The sequence below is a fragment of the Chrysemys picta genome, chromosome 23, assembly GCF_011386835.1.
Source record: "Chrysemys picta bellii isolate R12L10 chromosome 23, ASM1138683v2, whole genome shotgun sequence".
NCBI lineage: Eukaryota > Metazoa > Chordata > Testudines > Emydidae > Chrysemys > Chrysemys picta.
The window spans coordinates 17717278-17737007 of record NC_088813.1 but is presented as its reverse complement, the minus strand read 5'-3'; the positions used below and the strand labels follow the sequence as shown (position 1 = coordinate 17737007).

Sequence of the window (19730 nt, the reverse complement as noted above, 5' to 3'; positions counted from 1 at the left end):
GAAGAGGCAGCAACTTTTCATAGAATCTCAGGGTTGGAAGGGACCTCAGGAGGTCATCTAGTCCAACCCCCTGCTCAAAGCAGGACCAATCCCCAACTTTTGCATGACTGCCCAAAAGATTTCATGCGTTGACTGCCCAAAAGATCTCACGCCTTTCCGGTGGTGGGGATGCAATATTTCCATTAGAGGATGTGGCTGCAGGCTGAGAGGATAAAATCAGCACGTGTTTGTTGATGGCTGATAAACGTTGAGTGGTGGAGGGGCCGGCTGGGGCTGTGAAGTGCAGGGGTGGGTGGGGTCTGTAGGAGGATCTGCAGTAGCTGAGATGGATTTTGTGGGGGGTCAGGAGGGGGGACATGAGGAAGTGGGCAGTATTTGATGGTATAGGGGTGGGGTATTGGGGTGTGTGGCACAGAAGGGTGTGTGATGGGGGTTGGGTTGGAGGGAGGAGAGTATGTGAGGGGAATGGGGTGGGGGGAATAGAAGGGTAAAGGGGGGTCACGGGGTGGGAGGGGACAAAGGGGGATGGGGTGAGGGGGAAGAGAAGGGTAAGTGGGGGGGGTTACGGGGTGGGGAGGGACAGAGGGGGATGGGGTGAGGGGGAAGAGAAGGGTAAGTGGGGGGGGTTACGGGGTGGGAAGGGGACAGAGGGGGATGGGGTGAGGGGAAGAGAAGGGTAAATGGGGGGGTTACGGGGTGGGGAGGGACAGAGGGGGATGGGGTGAGGGGGAAGAGAAGGGTAAGTGGGGGGGTTACGGGATGGGGAGGGGACAGAGGGGGATGGGGTGAGGGGGAAGAGAAGGGTAAGGGGGGGTTACGGGGTGGGGAGGGGCAGGGGGGTGGGATGGGGGGGTGGGGAGGGGAGCAGAGGCGCTGTCCGTCCCGTCCCCCCCCGGTCTAACTCGGGGCTTTGTTTTCGTTGCAGGCCCGGCCCCGAGCGGCGCACCCGGCGGCGGGGGCGGGGGGGCTGGTGCCCAATAAAGCTGTTACCGAACGAGCCGTGTCCTGCGCCGTGTGTCTGGGGGAGGGGGGGGGCTCGGGGGGATTCCTGTCGGCCAAATCACCCCTTCCCCTTTAAGGGCCCGCCTCTGTCAATAAACCGCCCCCTGATTGGTTCGTGCCCCTCCTCGGTGCCCTGGCAACGGCGTCCGCCTTTCCGGGAGCCTGGAGCCGGCGGCTGCGAGGGACGGGCCCCGCGGCCCCGGCCGGACACGGGCCATGTCGGCCCGCACGCTGCCGCTGCTCTTCCTCAACCTGGGCGGGGAGATGCTCTACATCCTGGACCAGCGGCTGCGGGCCCAGAGCATCCCCGGGGAGAAGGCCCGCAAAGGTGAGAGCCCGGGGCCGCCCCCCCCCATCGCCACAGCATCCCCCGGGGCCGCCCCCCGCGCCTCCCCCACAGCATCCCCGGGGGCCGCGCCCCCCATCGTCACAGCATCCCCCGGGGGCCCCCCGCCCCTTCCCAGAGCATCCCCGGGGGCCGCCGCCCCCATCGCCACAGCATCCCCCGGGGGCCCCCCGCCCCTTCCCAGAGCATCCCCGGGGGCCGCCGCCCCCCATCGCCACAGCATCCCCCGGGGGCCCCCCGCCCCTTCCCAGAGCATCCCCGGGGGCCGCCGCCCCCCATCGCCACAGCATCCCCCGGGGGCCCCCCGCCCCTTCCCAGAGCATCCCCGGGGGGCCGCCGCCCCCCATCGCCACAGCATCCCCCGGGGGCCCCCCGCCCCTTCCCAGAGCATCCCCGGGGCCGCCCCCCGCGCCTCCCCCACAGCATCCCCGGGGGCCCCCCCGCCCCTTCCCAGAGCATCCCTGGGGGCCGCCCCCCCACCACCCGCTACAGCATCCCCGGAGGCCACTGCCCCCCATCGCCACAGCATCCCCCAGGGGGCCCCCCCGCCCCTTCCCAGAGCATCCCCCGGGGCCGCCCCCCCCCATCGTCACAGCATCCCCGGGGGGCCGCTCCCCCCCCCATCGTCACAGCATCCCCGGGGGGCCGCTCCCCCCCCCATCGTCACAGCATCCCCGGGAGGCCGCCCCCCCCCCCCGCTACAGCATCCCTGGGGCCACCCCCGCCCCTTTCCACAGCATCCCCAGGGGGCCGCCCTCCCTGCCCCTTCCCTGGGGAGAAGGCCCGCAAAGGTGAGAGCCCAGGCCCGGGGCCGCCCCCACCTATCACAGCATCCCAGGGGGGCTGCCCCCTGCCCCTACAGCATCCCTGGGGCCTGCCTCTTCCCAGAGCATCCCCAGGGGCTGCCCACTGCTACAGCATCCCCGGGGGGCTGCCCTCCTGCCCCCCCACCCATTCCCAGACATCCACAGGGGGTCGCCCCCACCTATTGCCACAGCATCCCTGGGGGGCTGCCCCTGCCCCCTTCCTATAGCATCCCTATGAAGCAGGCCCACAAAGGTGACAGCCCTGTCCTAGGGGACAGCCCCCCCCGCACCTCCCCTGAGCATCCCTGAGAAGGGCCACAAAAGTGAGGCCTGTGGCAAGACTGCCCTGGTGCTACTCTGCCCACCCCCCATGAATTGGCTTTAGAGCCACACACCCCACTATTGCAGTCTGTGTATCACAGCCTAGGCTGAAAGTGGGAGTGAAGTGTAGGGACTGGAGCATGTGGGAAGGTCAGGGCTCTTTAGAGGAGGCAACTTTAACACACACACCCCTTTTCCCCATGCCTCTGAAACGGATCGACTTGAGTTCCATCCCTGTGGCAGGTTTCAACATACTCTCTCCATGGAGCCAGTGTAAAGCTTTCCCTGGAGCAGCTGAGACCGCTATGCAGAAATTAGAGACAGATTGGGTTTTTTTTTAAAGCCCCACTTCTTGCCCCTGTGGTTTGACAGGGGAGTCTTCTGCCTGTGACCCAAATTTACAGCTGCTGTTTAAAGTCCTGTAGGCAGCAAACAATTATGTCAATTTCACACTACTGCTTAGGAATCTTTGAGCCACAGAGGCAAGGCTGGCACTGTTCACCAATGAAAGGGATATGAACACCAGAGGCTGTGGGAAGGGTGGAGCAGTAAGCCCACAAATCAAGGGCCCCTGGAGGGCAGTGAAATGATACTTTCCCTTCCAGAAGCCAGGAGGGCTGGGGCTTCAAATGTATCAAATATCTACTATCCACAGAATAGAAAAATAGAACAGAGTTTGAAGACAGCACCCGGGTGCTCAGATGTTGATAAGGGAAATAGGGGAGTGCCTTTTTTACCTGTATTATCCCTCCTCCTGCTGGGTGACTAGCTCTCTCGCTCCTTGCCTTTTTGTTGGCATCTGGCTAGTAGGTCATATGCTAGGGCTATGTTCCAGAGCCCTAATGGGGAGGCATCACATCTCAGGATGCAGGTGGTGGATATCTGGCTAAAGACTCAGTTTCCTTTACATGTCTGACATTTCTAGAGTTATGTTCATATTTAAACAGCTACACAATTTAGCTTCATCCCTAGAGAGAGTCAACAAATAATTCACACACACTTTTGGATCTTGTATCTTTGGCTTTCTGTTCAAGAGGCTTTGTACACTGCCCTCTAAACAGCTGAGGCTCCATGAGCAAATTTTGTGTTAAACTGATTTTGAAATGGCTTGTTGTAAGTACATACTGAGCCAAGCTGTTTTGGACACAGCACTGTTGGATACTTACGCTCATAGATGTAAATGGTGATGTTACATTTTGAACAGAAAAATTCTGGCTAATGTAAGTGTGTGGGGGGTTGGGGGATATTGTTGAATGTGGATCAAAGCTCCAGCTCTCTGTACTTGGTTTCCATACTGTACGGCACAGTCATGCTCTATCCCCCTACCCAATATACAGTATAGGTTTCTTCCAACTGTTACATCTTTTATGGAAACCTTGAAATCAACGGTTCCAGTTTGAAACCAGGGTTCTGACTAGATCCCCTTAATTGAGGGGCAGATGTGAACACCTCATTGTTGCTTCCTGGGTGGAAGCCTGTGTATTGGAAATGTATGTTCCAAAAGAATAGGAGTTCCACTAGAATATTGTAAAGTAAATGATATGACATCATGGGGTGGAGAAAATGTGCCCAGGTGGAAGACTTTACTGGGTGTGCAGAGGACACATTCTTTGCTGCTTTGGGGAAGGGAATGACTCCTTCCCACTGATCCAGGGACATCCCAAACAGGCTGTGGAGGGCACCATCTACATCTCTGCCTTTGATCTCTGTAAAGTAGAGGAGAGGGCGGTGGGAATTAAAAAACATCTCTGCCTTTGAATCTCTGTAAAGTAGAGGAGAGGGCGGTGGGAATTAAAAAAGAAAACTGAGGAAATTCCAGAAGACTAAGAAGCAAATAGAGAAAACTCCAGTCATGAATGTACAAAATAAGGTGAAATATTATCCTTCTCCTACTGACTCCGTCAACCAAGAAGCAACTTTGCTGCAGCACAAAAATGGACTCAAAGATGCTCATTCATGGCAGTGTCCCTCTGTTTTTAGCAATTTCACTCTGGAATATGATCAGTCACGCTCCTGATCCAAAGTGATCTACCGTTTACTAGTAAGCTAGTCTCATGTAGTCATTTTTGTTGGGTGATATTTCCCTCTATTACATTTATATAGGAGAGTTATTAATATACTTACTATGGTATCAGAAGGATACTGTAAAGACAACGTAGTCAGAACAGCCCTTTCCTAATCAGGGCATTATGGTCATAGATGAAATAGATTCCGAGGCCGGAAGGGACCATTGTGATCATCTAGTTCTGACTGTATAACACAGGCCATAGAACTTCCTGAGAATAATCCCTAGAGCAGATCTTTTAGAAAAGCATCCAATCTTGATTTAAAAATTGTCAGTGGATGGAAAATCTACCATGACACTTGGTAAATTGTTCCAATTGTTAATTACTCTCCCCATTATAAATTTGTGCTATCTTACACTAGGGATCTCTCTGGCAATGACTGCATGAAGCTGTTATCATTAGTGCTCCATGTTTGGCACGGAAGGTCATGGATTCTGTGACTTCCCATGAACTCCATGACTTCTGCGGCAGCCGGGGGGCTGACCCCAGAACTGCCCAAGCAGCTGGCTCCCCGGGCTGCTTGCCCGCTGCTGAAGCGGCTCTGCAGCCACCCGCTCGGGCAGCACTGTAACCAGCTGTACCAGCTACCACTGGAGTGGCCCCGGGGCCAACGGCACTGGAAGCTGCTCAGGCAGCCCCAGGCAACTGGCCCCCAGGGACCGTCTGTGAGCAGCAGCCAGTGCGGCTGGACCCGGGCGACCGCCCGAGCAGTGGGGTCAGTGCGGCTGCCCTGGGGACCACCTAAGCAGACAGTTCCCCAGGCAACTGGAGCAGCTGCTGCTGCTGGTGGTGCTGGTCATGCCCCCTCTCCCCCTCCCCAGCAGTGGGACCCCCCAGACACCTCCCCTAGCAGCAGCCCCAGCTCCCTCTCAGCAGCACCTCCCTGCCCCCCCACGATTTAGTCGGGGGTATTTATAGTATAAATTATGGACAGGTCGGTGGGCCATGAATTTTTTACTAAAAATACTCGTGACTAAATCGTAACCTTAGTCATCCTACTTATCAACATCTCCAGAAAAATCATCACTTCTTCTACATACTAGAGATTGCTACACTTATTACAGTAAAGAGCTGGTATGGGTAGAAGCCTACAATAGAAGAAAGTAAAAAACTAAGATTGTGCATTTGGGTTATCATGGAAACCCAAATAAAACTTGAATATCTCTGTATTTGAATTTCAGAGCTTAATGCCTCAGGGATCCATTTATGGAACCAAAATAACTCAAGATTTGGTCGTCTCAACAATATTTTCATTATCCTGGTTCTGAAATATCACAATAACAGCAGATGAGGTGTTATTTTTGGACCCAGAGATGGCTTCCTGAAGCATTTAAAAAGTCCCTGAAGAACAAACACACACAATTTTAAAAATAAGAGAAACATAAATATATGACTACTGGACTTTGTGCCCACCCTAGTAACATGTCATTATTAAATGTACCTCCCCCTTTGATTTCGTACTTACTACACAAAAGCTCCAACCTTAAATCAGTGGCATATGCAGCTCTCATTGTAACATTTTCAGAATTAAACAAATTATAATTAAAAAGAGGTTCTTCTCCAAACCATGAAAGTATGGAGCAGGGGCAGGGAAGGCAATCCCAGGAACTTTAAAATTTCATAACAATAAGAAATCAGGGAAAAGGTTCATTGTGCATTTCCATCTGTCCTCCCAATCTGAAAAAATTGCTTAACAGTAGCAGAGGATATATTACGGGGAAGCTATTTTTAACAATTCATATTATAATGGCTAAAATAATGATAGGGCTATCTTATTGCAAAGATCGCTGTGTACTGTTCAGGTGGCTGGAGGTACAAAACTTAGGCTTGGCCTACACTACCAACTTATGTCAGTATAACTACGTGACTGAGGGGTGTGGATTTTCCACATCTTTGAGAGTCGTCGTTCTACTAAGCTAACCCCCGGTGTAGATAGCACTACGTCGACAGGAGGACTTTTCCCATTGACAGTCTCAGGGAGGTGGAGTACCTGTGCTATCAGGAGAAGCTCTCCTCTTGGCGTAAGTAGCGTTTTCACTAGAGCTACAGCAGCGCAGCTCCACCGGCGCAGCTGCAGTACTGTAAGTGTAAACAAGCCGGTAAACATAATGACACATGAGGTGTGAATTAGTGACCCAAAAAAACAAGTTCCAACACATCTCGATGAGAACGTAGGACCTGCACTACTGTAGCAGCATTTTGCACTCCAGAAGAGTCAGGCTTTATTTTGGTTGAGATGTGGTTACAGCTATGTTGTGGTATCATTGGTTAGAACTGTTGTACTGAAAACAACCAGTCACATTAGCTCTTTCCTTTCCCAGCTTGGTGTCAAAAGTGCTGAGCATTTAAATGCTTGGGATAAAATTCTAGCCTCAGTGAAGTCAGTGGGATTTTTGCCAATGACCTCAAAAGGGCCAGGATTTCCCCATTGGTGTTTGGTTTTTAATGTGAATGAAAGGTAAAAATGGCAGGCAGCCTTTTCTTGTTAAGCATTGAATGCTAACATGAAAATAAAGTCCATTAGCTAGATTTTTCCAATTTCTTTCTTTTAATCTCCTTGCAAGTATTGTTCTTACTACTTGAACCAATGTTTTTGTTTTGTATGCTTCGTGTAGATGAATGGACAGATGTGGACAGGAAACGAGGTACAGTAACCTTTTAGCTGCATGCAGTAGATCAACACAACCATATCCACATATGCACTCTAAACCCATATGCACATATACACTCCAAACCCTGGTGCTGCAGTGTTGTAGTTATAGCAATTGTCAAGAACACAAACAGGTGATTCTTCAACCAAGACTTTCTATTTAAAAAATACATTAATAATTTTAGATCTAAACACAAATAAATCAAAGACCCTTTAACAATAAATATCTTATAATCATGCAGCCCTCTGAAAATTAATTATAATCAGGGCAGTGCATATCAATAGATGGTATCTTCACCAGAGAACTTTCTAGCCAAATCTGAATGTCTTTGTTGATTAACCTTACAGAAATACAAGCATATGACTGCATGAGTTCTGTGAGCATTGTTCATGTGTAAAATGCAGGCAGTAATCATGTATGCTGCATAGCTGTATTTCTGTCAGGATATTCCCAATTCCCTAATCCCCTACCTTTCCTGATCTTAATTAGTCTCCAGTTTCCAGGGCCCAACACCTCTTTAAGCAGCTTCCTTTTAATAGTTATGATTCGCAGTTTTCAGAATAAAGCCTTCAGCTTTCTCTGTACATTTAGCTAAGGTGCTTCACTATGTAGGGCTGTCAAGCGATTAAAAAAATTAATCGTGATTAATCACGTGATTTAAAAAATCGCAATTAATCACGCTGTTAACAATAGAATACCATTTATTTTAAATATTTTTGGATGTTTACTACATTTTCAAATACATTAATTTCAATTACAACAGAGAACACAAAGTGTACAACGCTCACTTTATATTTATTTTTGATTACAAGTATTTGCCCTGTAAAAAACAAAAAAACATTCTTTTTCAATTCACCTCATACAAGTACAGTAGTGCAATCTCTTTATCACAATAGTTGAACTTACAAATGTAGAAATATGTAAAAAAAAACTGCATTCAAAAATAAAACAATGTAAAACTTTAGAGCCTACAAGTCCACTCAGTCCTACTTCTTGGTCAGTCAATCACTCAGACAAACAAGATTGGTTACAATTTGCAGGAGATGATGCTGCCTGCTTCTTTACTTGTTTACAAAACTACAGAACCCAAACCACCAAAAAGAAAAATCAACCTTCTGCTGGTGGCATCTGACTCAGATGATGAAAATGAACCTGCGTCAGTCCGCACTGCTTTGGATTGTTATCAAGCAGAACCCATCATCAGCATGGAACATGTCCTCTGGAATGGTGGCCGAAGCATGAAGGGGCATTCAAATGTTTAGCATATCTGGCATGTAAATATGTTGCAACGCCAGCCAGGGCCGGCGCAACCCATTAGGCGACCTAGGCGGTCACCTAGGGCACTACAATATGGGGGGCGTCAACCGCAGCGGTATTTCGGCAGTGGGACCTTCCGCCGCCTCTGTGGGTGGCGGCATGTCAGGGTGGCAGAAAAGCTGGCGGCGCTCCTGATGCCAGCTACAAAAGTGCCATGCAAACGCCTGTTCTCACTTTCAGGTGACGTAAATAAGAAGCAGGCAGCAGTATCTCTCGTCAATGTAAACAAACTTGTTTGTCTTAGCAATTGGCAGAGTAAGAAGTAGGACTGAGTGGACTTGTAGGCTCTAAGGTTTTACACTGTTTTGTTTTTGAGTGCAGTTATGTAACCAAAAAAAAAAATCTGCATTTGTAAGTTACACTTTCATAATAAAGAGATTGCTTTAGTACTTGTATGAGGTGAATTGAAAAATACTATTTATTTTGTTTATCATTTTTACAGTGCATATATTTGTAATCAAAAATAATAATATAAAGTGAGCACTGTGCATTTTGTATTCTGTGTTGTCATTGAAATCAGTATTGAAAATATTTAATAAATTTCATGTTATAGGTGCGATTAATTGTGATTAATTTTTTCAATCACAATTTGATTTTATTTTTAATTAATCGCGTGAGTTAACTGCGATTAATTGACAGCCCTATACGTAAGTGTTCAAGTGATATTGATATGTGAATATGCTGGAGTTTGCTTCCGTTTTTTTCTGTGGCTCCACAATGTGTTTTGTGCAGTTACATGTTCTTGCAGCATTTAAAATGTACTAACATATCAAAAGGCTCTGTAGGGCTCTGTTGTAACACATTCAAAAGTGGGATGCGGAGGATAAAACCACCTGCTTTTCATATTTATATGGTCAAGGCACAAATGTGGATTCCACATAGATCAATCAGTAAAGCTTTAATACTTTCAATGTGCAAGGATTATACAGTAAAAACATACTGTATCCATTGCTGGATGCTCCTATTAAAAGGAATGATCCCTGACCGGTCAACAGTCCAAAATCACAAGGTTGATGATCTGATGATTCAGGATTCACCCATCCTCATCTATTTCATTGACTTCAGTTATTTATCATGAATATACAATTGTTCGTGTTTACACAATGAGCAGCTAAAGGAGCTGCTGCAACGGTGTCAAATGTCCCCAGTGACTGTTGTCTGAAGCAGTAATTAGTAGTGGGCAGACTGTAATGTGAACGTGTATGTGTCTGTTGTTCACAGTTGGAGTCAGTTATAACCTTGGTTGTCAGCAGTTGTGTACCTGGATTTTGTTTTAAATGGAAACTTGTTGCAGGTAAAAATGTGTAAGTGTTTGGGTCTTGGATTATTCCTTTGGCTGACTTGAATGTGTAATCTAGGAAGCATGAGCTTTATCAAGACAGAAAGTGATCTGCTTCCTGTCATGCATGTGAGCCATCTCTCGTTCAACTGCATTAGAAACTGAGATGTATGGGTCACAAATGATGTGACATGATTATGGAAAAACCTCTATGAATCCTCCTCTTCTCTCTCGCCCATTGCATTCTCTCTTTGTGGGGATGTCTCCTGTCTGCACTTGGATCCCTTTCCTGGTCCTGCTTGCTCAGCTCCCTCTGTGCCTAGCTGCCTTTGTGCTGCACTGCTTAGAGTGTCCTTATCCCTGGGCTGACACACCTCTGGTTTGTTTGTTTTTTTCCTAAACTCGAATGGCTAACATGTTCTCCTTGGGAGAACCTACACTCTGGGATCCCTTTGCTTGATCCAAGACTATGGTCTTTAGTTCCTATAAAGAAATTAATACCACGTTTCACTATCAGAAGTGTGTTTGGTTTTTGAATGATACTGGGGTTGGCTGTGCCCTTTTTACATTGAATATTTGTTTCTTTCATAGCTCTATTTTAAGAAATGTGAATGGTTTTAATTGCAGGAATTAATTTATGTAAGGCTTGATGTGTGGTTAATACAAGTCATCCCATTTCATTCCATTGTAAAACACTTATAGAGAGACTGAGTATTGTTGCAACTCTAAATAGGATTGTTCTGCTACCTGTTTGAATGGCCTTGGTAACCTTAATGGATCTTGATGGGCACACAAAATGTGCAATGTGTGCAAACAGCTATAAAATATTCATGTTAGTGTTGCCATGGGGCAGAAGGTCTGATTTTTTTCATGTCTGACCAGCTGCAAAATAAAATATGTAATGACTGATACTTATTGACATTGGATTGGATTTTCTTCATTCCTAAAGGGATGTTGGATTAAGATTCTGGCTAGGATTGACAAATAAAATGTTTTATGGACAGTACATTCCAAAGGTAGGCAGTGGGGGGAAGAAAAATCTTTTAATCGTAGTTACTTTTATTTGGGTCACTGCTTCTTAGAAGCTGAGAATAGATTGGGGTCCTATGAAATGTCTTAAGATGCCCACAAGGGGAAATACTGTTTTGAATCTTTGTAAATATTACCTCCAAGCAAGCATAGAGGGAATTGCATCAGTAATGACTTGCGCTCCAGCACCCTGAATGATCTGTTTCCAGCTTCTCGGCACCTGAATGGTACCTAGCAACTGCCCTGGATATCTAACTAAGTTTCCAGTATTATTTAGCGCCAGAGAAGGTGAAAATAGCTGCTACATAGCTTCTGCTGCAGTGCAGTAGACCCACTCACCACCCTCTGCCCCCCCAATAGTGAGCGTGCATGTCTAACTCTACCAATAAGAAATAATGTCAGTATTTATATAACTAATCACTACCACCAAGTATCTCTTTGTTCTCTGACTTCTGCCCAGAGGTTTCTGTAATCCTGTTTGAATTTGCTAGCATCACTATCTTTGGTAGTGGTCATCTGCTTAGAAGAGGCTTAATCCTTGCTCTGTAGTCTTGGTATGGACTACAATATTAGCTTTCATTCAGCATTTCCATAGTGAGAAGTGAGTGTATGTGATATAAAGTTTAGGGCCAAATTCAGTATTGAAGACAGTGGAGTTGCACCTCCTTGTATCACTGCTAAATTTGTCCCTAGTGTCTACCTTTTCAGAAAAGCAGTGTACTCTGATGATTAGAGCAAAGCTCTGCGAGGCAGGACTCCATGGTTCTGTTCTTTGCTCTGTCACTGCACCTCTTGAGTAAGTCACTTAACAGCTCTGTGCCTCAATATACATATATAAAAAGGTACTATTCATAAGGTTGTTGTGAAGCTTAATAAATGTTTTGAAGTGCTTTGAGATTCTCATATGAAAATCACAGTGGAAGAGCTCAGTATTATCTTCCAGTGGTGCCAGTGTTTGAAATGCTTTCCTTACCACCAAAAATCCAAATCTGTGCAACACAAAAACTTCAGACAATGAACCTTGAATCATTTGAAAGACTTCTGTTAAAAAGAGGAAAAGAAATTGATTTCTTACATTTCTAAAGGGAGAAAAAGATTCAGTTGACTATAATTTATTTTAAGATGGTAATGTGAAAGTCTAATATAATTTAGAACCACAAAGCTTTCCCTGTGGAGCAGAATAACAGCTAAATAGGCATTAGATGCAGTATCAGCCTGTTCACAGAACCAGACATTTCTAATTTAAATAAAAAAATAATAAAAGTGATAGACATGACTTAAAAAACAATGCACCAAAAAGAGTCTTATTCCCATCAGAAAAAACTTGTTTGTTGCCTATGGCTAGGTCTATACTGCAGACTTCTGCCAGCCCAGCTCTGTCATTTGCAGGGGTGAAGAGGTGTGATCCCTGACCCACAGAGCTGTGCCAACAAAAGCTCCTAGTGTAGATGCATATATACTGGCAGAACTTCACTTTTACCAGTATAGTTTGTTTCTCTATAGCAAAGGACAGCTTGGCTGGTTTAGCTGCGTCCACACTAGAAGTGCTTTGCTGGTATAGTATACCAGTATTTTTTTCTCTTGTGGCTCTGTATGTGGTTTGCATAGGTAACAATTCATATGAATCCTCGCACACCCAACTGTCTGTGTCCTCCATGTGGAACAAAATAGAGCATTAGCTATTTCTGAAGTCTGTCAGTATAGAAAATCAACAGAATGGGTTCTTTTGTCTTTACAGTTATGAATGATATCATCACAACCATGTTCAATAAAAAGTTCATGGAAGAGCTGTTTAAACCACAGGAACTCTATTCCAAGAAGGCCCTGAGAACAGTGTATGACCGGCTGGCTCATGCTTCAATCATGAGGCTGAACCAGGCGAGCATGGATAAGGTAAAAAGAATGTCTTCCCCTCATCAATTATTCTAGATATTAGAAGCCATTTGTTGCTTTCTTTGATGCTGCTTCTCACTGGGTGTTGATTGCAGTAGAATTTTTGTATATCATTCTAATTGATCAAGCATTTTGTGACAGAAAACCTCCTTGCAAAAGTTCCTCCTAGTTTCCTCCCAGGAAAGGTATTAGAAAATATACCTATAGTATCAGACACATTAAGATAACTCAAAACAACAACAAATTCCAAACTCTCTGTTTCTGCTTTGATAATGTGAAAGTGTTTGATTTGGGGTATTCATTAGATGTGTCTTAATTATAACTGTGTATATGCTTATTACTATTTGGGCATCTCCAGATTCATACCCTCAATTTTGTATGTGCAAATACCTGAATGTGTGCTTGTAAAGAGTATTTCTACATGCAAATAACAGTGGCTATAACTCAGGAGGTTGAGGGAAGCCCCTGTGAACACTTTACCCTATGGGTTTAGATACTAAAAATTAAATTCTGCATGTAACAGGTATGTATAAAATCTACCAAAGGAATAAAAGATCAGAGCTCTTACCATACAGGTATTGGGATGAGTTTTCAAAATCACTTTCCAGATTAAACTTGACTTGACAGTGGGATTTGCACCAGATGATGACTAACTTAGGTTTTTTGATCTAACTAGATTTCCCTGCATTATTTTACAGCTCTATGATCTTATGACTATGGCTTTCAAATACCAAGTTCTGCTCTGTCCTCGACCCAAAGACATACTGCTAGTCACTTTCAATCATCTGGATGCTATCAAGGATTTTATACGAGACTCCCCTAATATTCTTAACCAAGTGGACGAAACATTTCGGCAGCTGATCGATGTAAGAGCCCAATTATTGGATGAACCATGGACCTCACCGCTGTTTGTTTTTTCACTTTTTTTCAGATAATTTTAAAGATGCTAAATACCACGTTAATGAGTGGCTCGTTGAGTGTGGAACTTTTCTTTCACCCTTAGGGAACAACTCAAATCATTCTGCTCCCCTCTTGAACCTGAGGGAAATAGATTTGGTTTTCACTTACTAACTTTTCCTAATCTTTTTGGAACCACAAATATAACTATCCCAGTGAAAGACTTTTTTTAACCCTAAATTGTATTTCTTTGGAAGGGAATTTAGTGACTGATATCATCTAACAATAAATAATGGTGAAGGAAGGCTCTGAAGTGTTTTAAAAACACTTCTTGAGACTGAGCAGTTTAGAATTCCAGTGTTGTTTTCATATTGCTCACTTTAAGCTATTTATTTATTTAGGGTCCAGTCCAGTTCCCATTGAAGTGTAAGTCTTTCCATTGACTTCAGTAGGAAATGAATTTGGAATTGGTTTGTTAACAATGACTGCATACCACACTGCCCTTTATTGATTTTTATTTGCAACACAGTTTTGACATTTTTGTGGCCACATTTGACTAGATGGGACAGGTCATTCACAGAACAGCTTAGAAACAGCACAGTTATAATTTCTTTTCTGTTCTCTAGATGTACAGTTGTCTCTCTGCTGGTGAATTTCAGCTGATCAGGCAAACACTCCTCATTTTCTTTCAGGACATGCACATCAGGGTAAGTGTCCCATTTCATTAGCCCATAAGAAAAACAGTGAGTTTGATTTTCTGGCAATAAAATGTAGGTATTTTGTTATAATTACATTAGTTTGAAACAGTTGTGTTTTTGCTGCTTGGGCTTGTAATTTACATTGATGTGCTTGATCTCTCTGTAACTCTAAAAACTGAGCACAATATAAATAACAAGTGTGCCCAATAGTTTTTACTAAATGAACATCCCATTCACTAGAATGGTATGAAAAGCAACTGCCCATACTCAGCTGCAGTTCTTTAAATACTAATATACAGATTGTTTTCTGGACTTGGGTGTTTCATTACTGGGAGATTTCACAAACCCAAAGATATCTGTTTATGTACAAACTCAACTGACAAACATTTTTCTTTTTAATTAAAGGCTTGACTAAGAAACCATGAAAAACTGGGGATTGACAGAAGGATTTGACATTCCTAAATAAAATAAAGGGTTCAGTTTTATTCATTTGAGTATGATCAGTTAAAGTTAGATTAATAGTTCCAGTCTGTGGGCGATGACTAGAATATGACTACTGTGGGCCCAATCCCACAGTCCTTTCAAATATCAGCCTTCATTTAATTTTGGCAGGAATTACCATGCAGGAAGTCTGCAGGATCAGGCTCCAAGTGATTTACATTCGGAGTCGTTTGACTGGTATTTTTGTGGGTGGGGTGTTTCTTTGCAGGTCTCCATCTTTCTAAAGGATAAAGTACAAAACTCGAATGGTCGCTTTGTGCTGCCTATATCAGGTCCTGTTCCATGGGGAACAGAAGTTCCAGGACTCATCAGGTGATTTCTAGACCATTATTTATTATGTATGCAGCTCCCCCAGTGTGCACGGCTGCCCACGAAGGAGCAGTTGGTACCAACTGTAATGAGAATACTTGTCCAGCGGGAAGTGCACCAAAACTATCATTCATTTTGCATAGATCATTGAATATCTGTTGGGCATTAATTACTTATATAGCTCAGGATTTGGAACAAGTGATCTGACAATTAAAGGCTGAGTATTCCCTCTGTAATCTCCTGTTCCAGCAAAGTGCCCCTTATTTATTCTTTTAAAATTACACCGCTGCCCTTTATCAATTTAGTCGTTTTTATAGTAGTATCAAACATTTGACAAAAGAGAGCTTGATTCCCCCTCCTCCAGTATGAAGAGCAAAGCAAGTCAGCACTAAAGAGCATCACTAAATATCTTGAGATAACAACGATTTATTTTTATTCCTTTAAGGATGTTTAATTGCAATGGAGATGAAGTTAAAAGGGTTGAATTCACCAATGGTGGAAATTATATCAGTCCACAAAGGGAAGGTTCATTTGATCTTTATGGAGACAGAGTGCTTAAACTGGGGACAAACATGTAAGTAAACTGTCCTACATAGAAACTACACATAAAATTCTTAATAAAACCTGCTGAAGGTCAGCCTTGAAGATAAATGGCTCTTGTTTTGTTGAGGAAAATATGTCTTCAGTCTTTGTATCTCATTGGCTTGTTTATGCCACATCTGCAGCTCTTTATCAACTTGACACCTTTAGTTTAGTGATGTCATCTTGGGAGGAGAACAACACAACTAGCAGTAGCTCTGTATGGATATATATAAATAGCCCCAAAAAGAAACAGCAAAATCTCAACTCCTGTCCACAGCAGAGTTGAGGAATGACTGGATCTGGTTTAGTCCTTCACGTTCTGTGAGCTGCATGTAATTATCACTTAGTTTGCATTCAGGGAATACTTTTGATGACATAGATTTCTTCTGAATAATTTTACCATTCACGAAAGAAGAGTTAGGAGTACTCTTTGCCCATCTGTACTTTTCTTCACTCAAGCACTTTAACACAATCAGTCTGTTAGAAAACTGAATTAGAACTGCTCATTCCAATTATTCACTGTCTCCAGAAAAGAATGTATGGATATAACTTTATCATCCAGAAAACATATTTTGATCCTATGCAGATAGAGATGTCTCTCTGGCTCCTCCCCTGTGCACAGGAACTGACTGTTTTTTCCCTGCATGCAGTAATTCTTTTATTTTTCCCTCTAGGTACAGTGTTAGTCGGCCAGTAGAGACGCATATGTCAGGAGCATCCAAGACTTTGGCATCCCACACAAAGGTCGGATGTCCTTCTATCCCCTTCATGCTTTACTAAGTTATTGATGTCAGTGACATTCTGTGGCAAAAAGTATTTTGGTCTAAATACGCATTATGTGAAGAAGTATGTCCTTTTATCAGTTTTGGATTTGCCACCTTTTTTAGTTTCATTCAATCTCCCCTTGTTCTTTTTTGAGACATTAAGAACAGAAGCTCCCAACCTTCCTTTTCTAGACCATTCATTATTTTATATACTTTTATCACGATCCCTCCTATTCATCTTCCTTTCTCAGGTAAACAATCCCAGTCTCTTCAGGCTCTGTGTATAGGATAGTTTTTCCAGGCCTCTGTGGTGTTAGCCTTCTCTGAACCCCCTCCAATTTTTTACCGTCCTTGTTGCCATGGGGTGACCAGAGCATATTAGAGGAGGCTACCAGTGGTTTATATCATGGTTATATAATTTTTTCTGTATTGTTCTCTGTCCTGATCTTTATGCATGCTAAAATCTTTGTTGTTGTTTTCCCTAATCAGTTGTTTGACCTACTGAAACAATTGGAAGTTCATTTTACAGATTTTTCAGCTGTTTGATTTAGCCAGGAAATTATTTTGTCCTGTATGTGTAACCTCAGTTTGAGTCCATATGCGCTAAACATCAGTCATCCACCATATTACTTCTATAATATAAAATATTAAATAATAATAACACTGAAAAATGTTGTCCTTCACAATACCAGGAACCAGCAAAACGAGTCTAGTCCTTCTTTTTCTGTTTGTCCATCCAACGAATCCATGATTGTTTTCTGCAGGAGAATGCAGCCCCTAACCCTCTTGCTAAAGAAGAACTGAACTTTTTGGCTAGACTAATGGGAGGCCTGGAGATCAAGAAACCCAATGGCAGTGAGCCGGGATTCCGATTAAACCTATTCACAACAGATGAGGAAGAAGAGTATGCTTAATTCCAATGCAATTTTGTGTGTGTGGTTTTGGGACTGGGGAGAGGCTCAGCATTGACAGTCCTGGAGACTGAAGCCCTTTCTCTAAAGCGAAGGTACAGCACAGGGCAAGCGTTCTATTATGGCTCAGTCCTGACCTGGATGGATCCTCTCCAGGGACAAGAGAGGGGCTCAGTCTCTCTGGTGTGTTCACACCTTGGCCTCTGAAATTACCAACCAGAAATCCAGTTAGCACAGGTTGGGGGGGGCAGCTGTAACATGGAGTCTTCTCCACTATAAAGTGACTGAGGCTTCTTAATTCCCCATTGGATGATAATGACTTTTGGTCACTAGTGACCTGATAGATTTGAACCTGTGCCTGAACTGAAGTACTCTCCCATTACCAATCTCCCTCCAGCTCCTTTTAAGCAAATAAACATTTCACAAGATAAGTGCTTTATTATAGCCTTAATGACAATTCAGGTAATCTGGTCTCTCAGCTCTAATCATCCTAGTCTCTTTGATAAAGGATTTATTTTCTGTCTGTGGGGAGCAGGGGAAGGCTGCCATTCCATTGTCTGATTAGTTAAAGTTAAAGCTAGCTGGATGTGTTTTGTATTAGAGAAATACTAGCATCTCATGGATGTGCAGGGGTTGCCATATGAAGAAGGATGCTCAGTAAATTAATAACCAACCAGATGTTTTCCCCTTCATTCCCCTATCTATCATACATGAGATTAAGTAAACTTTTTTTATGCTTTCAATCAGACATGCAGCATTGACCAGGCCTGAAGAGTTGTCTTACAAAGTTATCAACATCCAAGCAACCCAGGTATGTATAGAGTCAAGTATCAGAGGGATAGCCATGTTAGTCTGGATCTGTAAAAAGCAACAAAGAGTCCTGTGGCACCTTATAGACTAACAGACGTTTTGGAGCATAAGCTTTCGTGGGTGAATACTCACTTCGTCAGATGCATGTCATTTTACAGGTATGTATAGTGTATTTCAGATCGTTGATCTTTATCATCTCTTTGTTTCTGAGAAAATAATTTTACCCTAAAGATGAATTTGATAAATTTTGAAAATATTAATGTATTTTGACAAAACCCAGTTAAGATCACAAATAAGTAATAGAAATTATGTGCAGACTTAGCAATTACGAAGTAATAGAATTAGAAATATAGCAGATATTTGCAACTGTATCTCCTTTACTCACCTGCCAAAGCACCAAGTTTTACAAATACATAGGCTAGAGAAGGCAGACCCGATGGACCATTTGCCCGCTCCTATTGCCCTACAGCTACAGATCCTCACATACTTAAGTATGTCACCTGAGTTTTGTATTCTGATTCCAGTCCTGTGGTCTGCACGGGGTAAAACTGCAAGGGCAGGCTCCATCATTAGCTATTTTAAGGGAAAAGCAATGGCCAGTGTTATAATTAACGAATGGGGGGAGGAGGGAGCTAACACTTGTTTTTATTTGTAGTGTTTAAAAAACTGGTGGTTCATCAGGGGTTTAGTTAATTTCTCAGTAATTGAAAAGTATCTTTTCTTAAACATACTTTTTAGGTTAAAATACATAAAATTCAGAACACTGAGGGCTTTTCTAAGGTTATGATGACAGTTCTAAATGTAGTCAAATTTTGCACCTTAAATCTTGAGATGAACTCTCTGAACAGAGTTACACTGACAATAATTGTGAAATTAAGGATTTAGATGTCGGGGTTTTGTTTTCATTTTCAACAGGACCAACAGCAGAATGAGGAGCTGGCTCGAATCATGGGAGAGTTTGAGGTGACAGATCAGCCCAGACAGAGCACAAGCAAGGGAGATGATTTACTTGCTATGATGGATGAATTATGATACTCTGCTTCCCAGAGGCACAGGCAGAACAAGAAGCTGTTTATTTAGTCACTTACAATTTGACACAGACAGAAACCTGCTGCTAGTCTCCTACCACATGGAGCTGTTACAAATCCTGTCTGTTTGTGTCATGACTGATTACACAGGCCAGCCTCAGACCCCAGAATCAGTCTGGGTGGCATTGATACACATTCTACCAAAACTACTCTGATTTTAAATGTGACCTTTCAATATTTGCCTCCTTCATTTCCTGTGAAAGCTCTAGATTGTTCCAGGCCTGAGATTTAGAATCTTGAGTAATTAAAGGAAATGGGAAGTGAGCATTCATGTTCTGCCCTTAACCTTTGCTGTGGGAAGTCTGGATACTTTAGATACCATTTATAATGGGAAATGTGAAGCTTAGTGTAATATATACTAGCTTGTGCGCGATTCTTAAGCACTCCTGGAAGGAACAGTCCCTTCTCTTTGCCAGTTGAGGCCAAAGAAGATTTTGTTTGCTTCAATTCATGTAGTTAG

The 19730-nt window shown here is 43.8% G+C and overlaps 1 protein-coding gene across 2 annotated transcripts; it reads left to right on the top strand.

Annotated features, from left to right (window-relative positions):
- The first annotated feature begins 925 nt into the window (after window positions 1-925).
- Window positions 926-19405, top strand: OSCP1 (organic solute carrier partner 1). 2 transcript variants are annotated; one of them, XM_065577191.1, is made up of 11 exons: window positions 1122-1330; window positions 7157-7186; window positions 12556-12710; window positions 13409-13576; window positions 14234-14314; window positions 15015-15118; window positions 15561-15689; window positions 16372-16441; window positions 17226-17365; window positions 18120-18183; window positions 19098-19405. In XM_065577191.1, the coding sequence occupies exons 1-11, from the start codon at window positions 1219-1221 to the stop codon at window positions 19212-19214; spliced, it is 1170 nt and encodes a 389-aa protein (XP_065433263.1). In that variant the 5' UTR covers window positions 1122-1218; the 3' UTR covers window positions 19215-19405. The 2 variants fall into 2 exon arrangements, with proteins under 2 accessions (XP_065433264.1, XP_065433263.1); XM_065577192.1 differs by lacking the exon at window positions 7157-7186 and having other exon boundaries at window positions 926-1330.
- Window positions 19406-19730: the final 325 nt, after the last annotated feature.

Coding starts and splice junctions, on each gene's coding strand:
- OSCP1 (XM_065577191.1), top strand. CDS start 1,219: ATGTCGGCCCGCACGCTGCCGCTGCTCTTCCTCAACCTGGGCGGGGAG. Junction 12,711..13,408: donor ACCAGGCGAGCATGGATAAG/GTAAAAAGAATG, acceptor ATTATTTTACAG/CTCTATGATCTTATGACTAT. Junction 14,315..15,014: donor TTCAGGACATGCACATCAGG/GTAAGTGTCCCA, acceptor GTTTCTTTGCAG/GTCTCCATCTTTCTAAAGGA.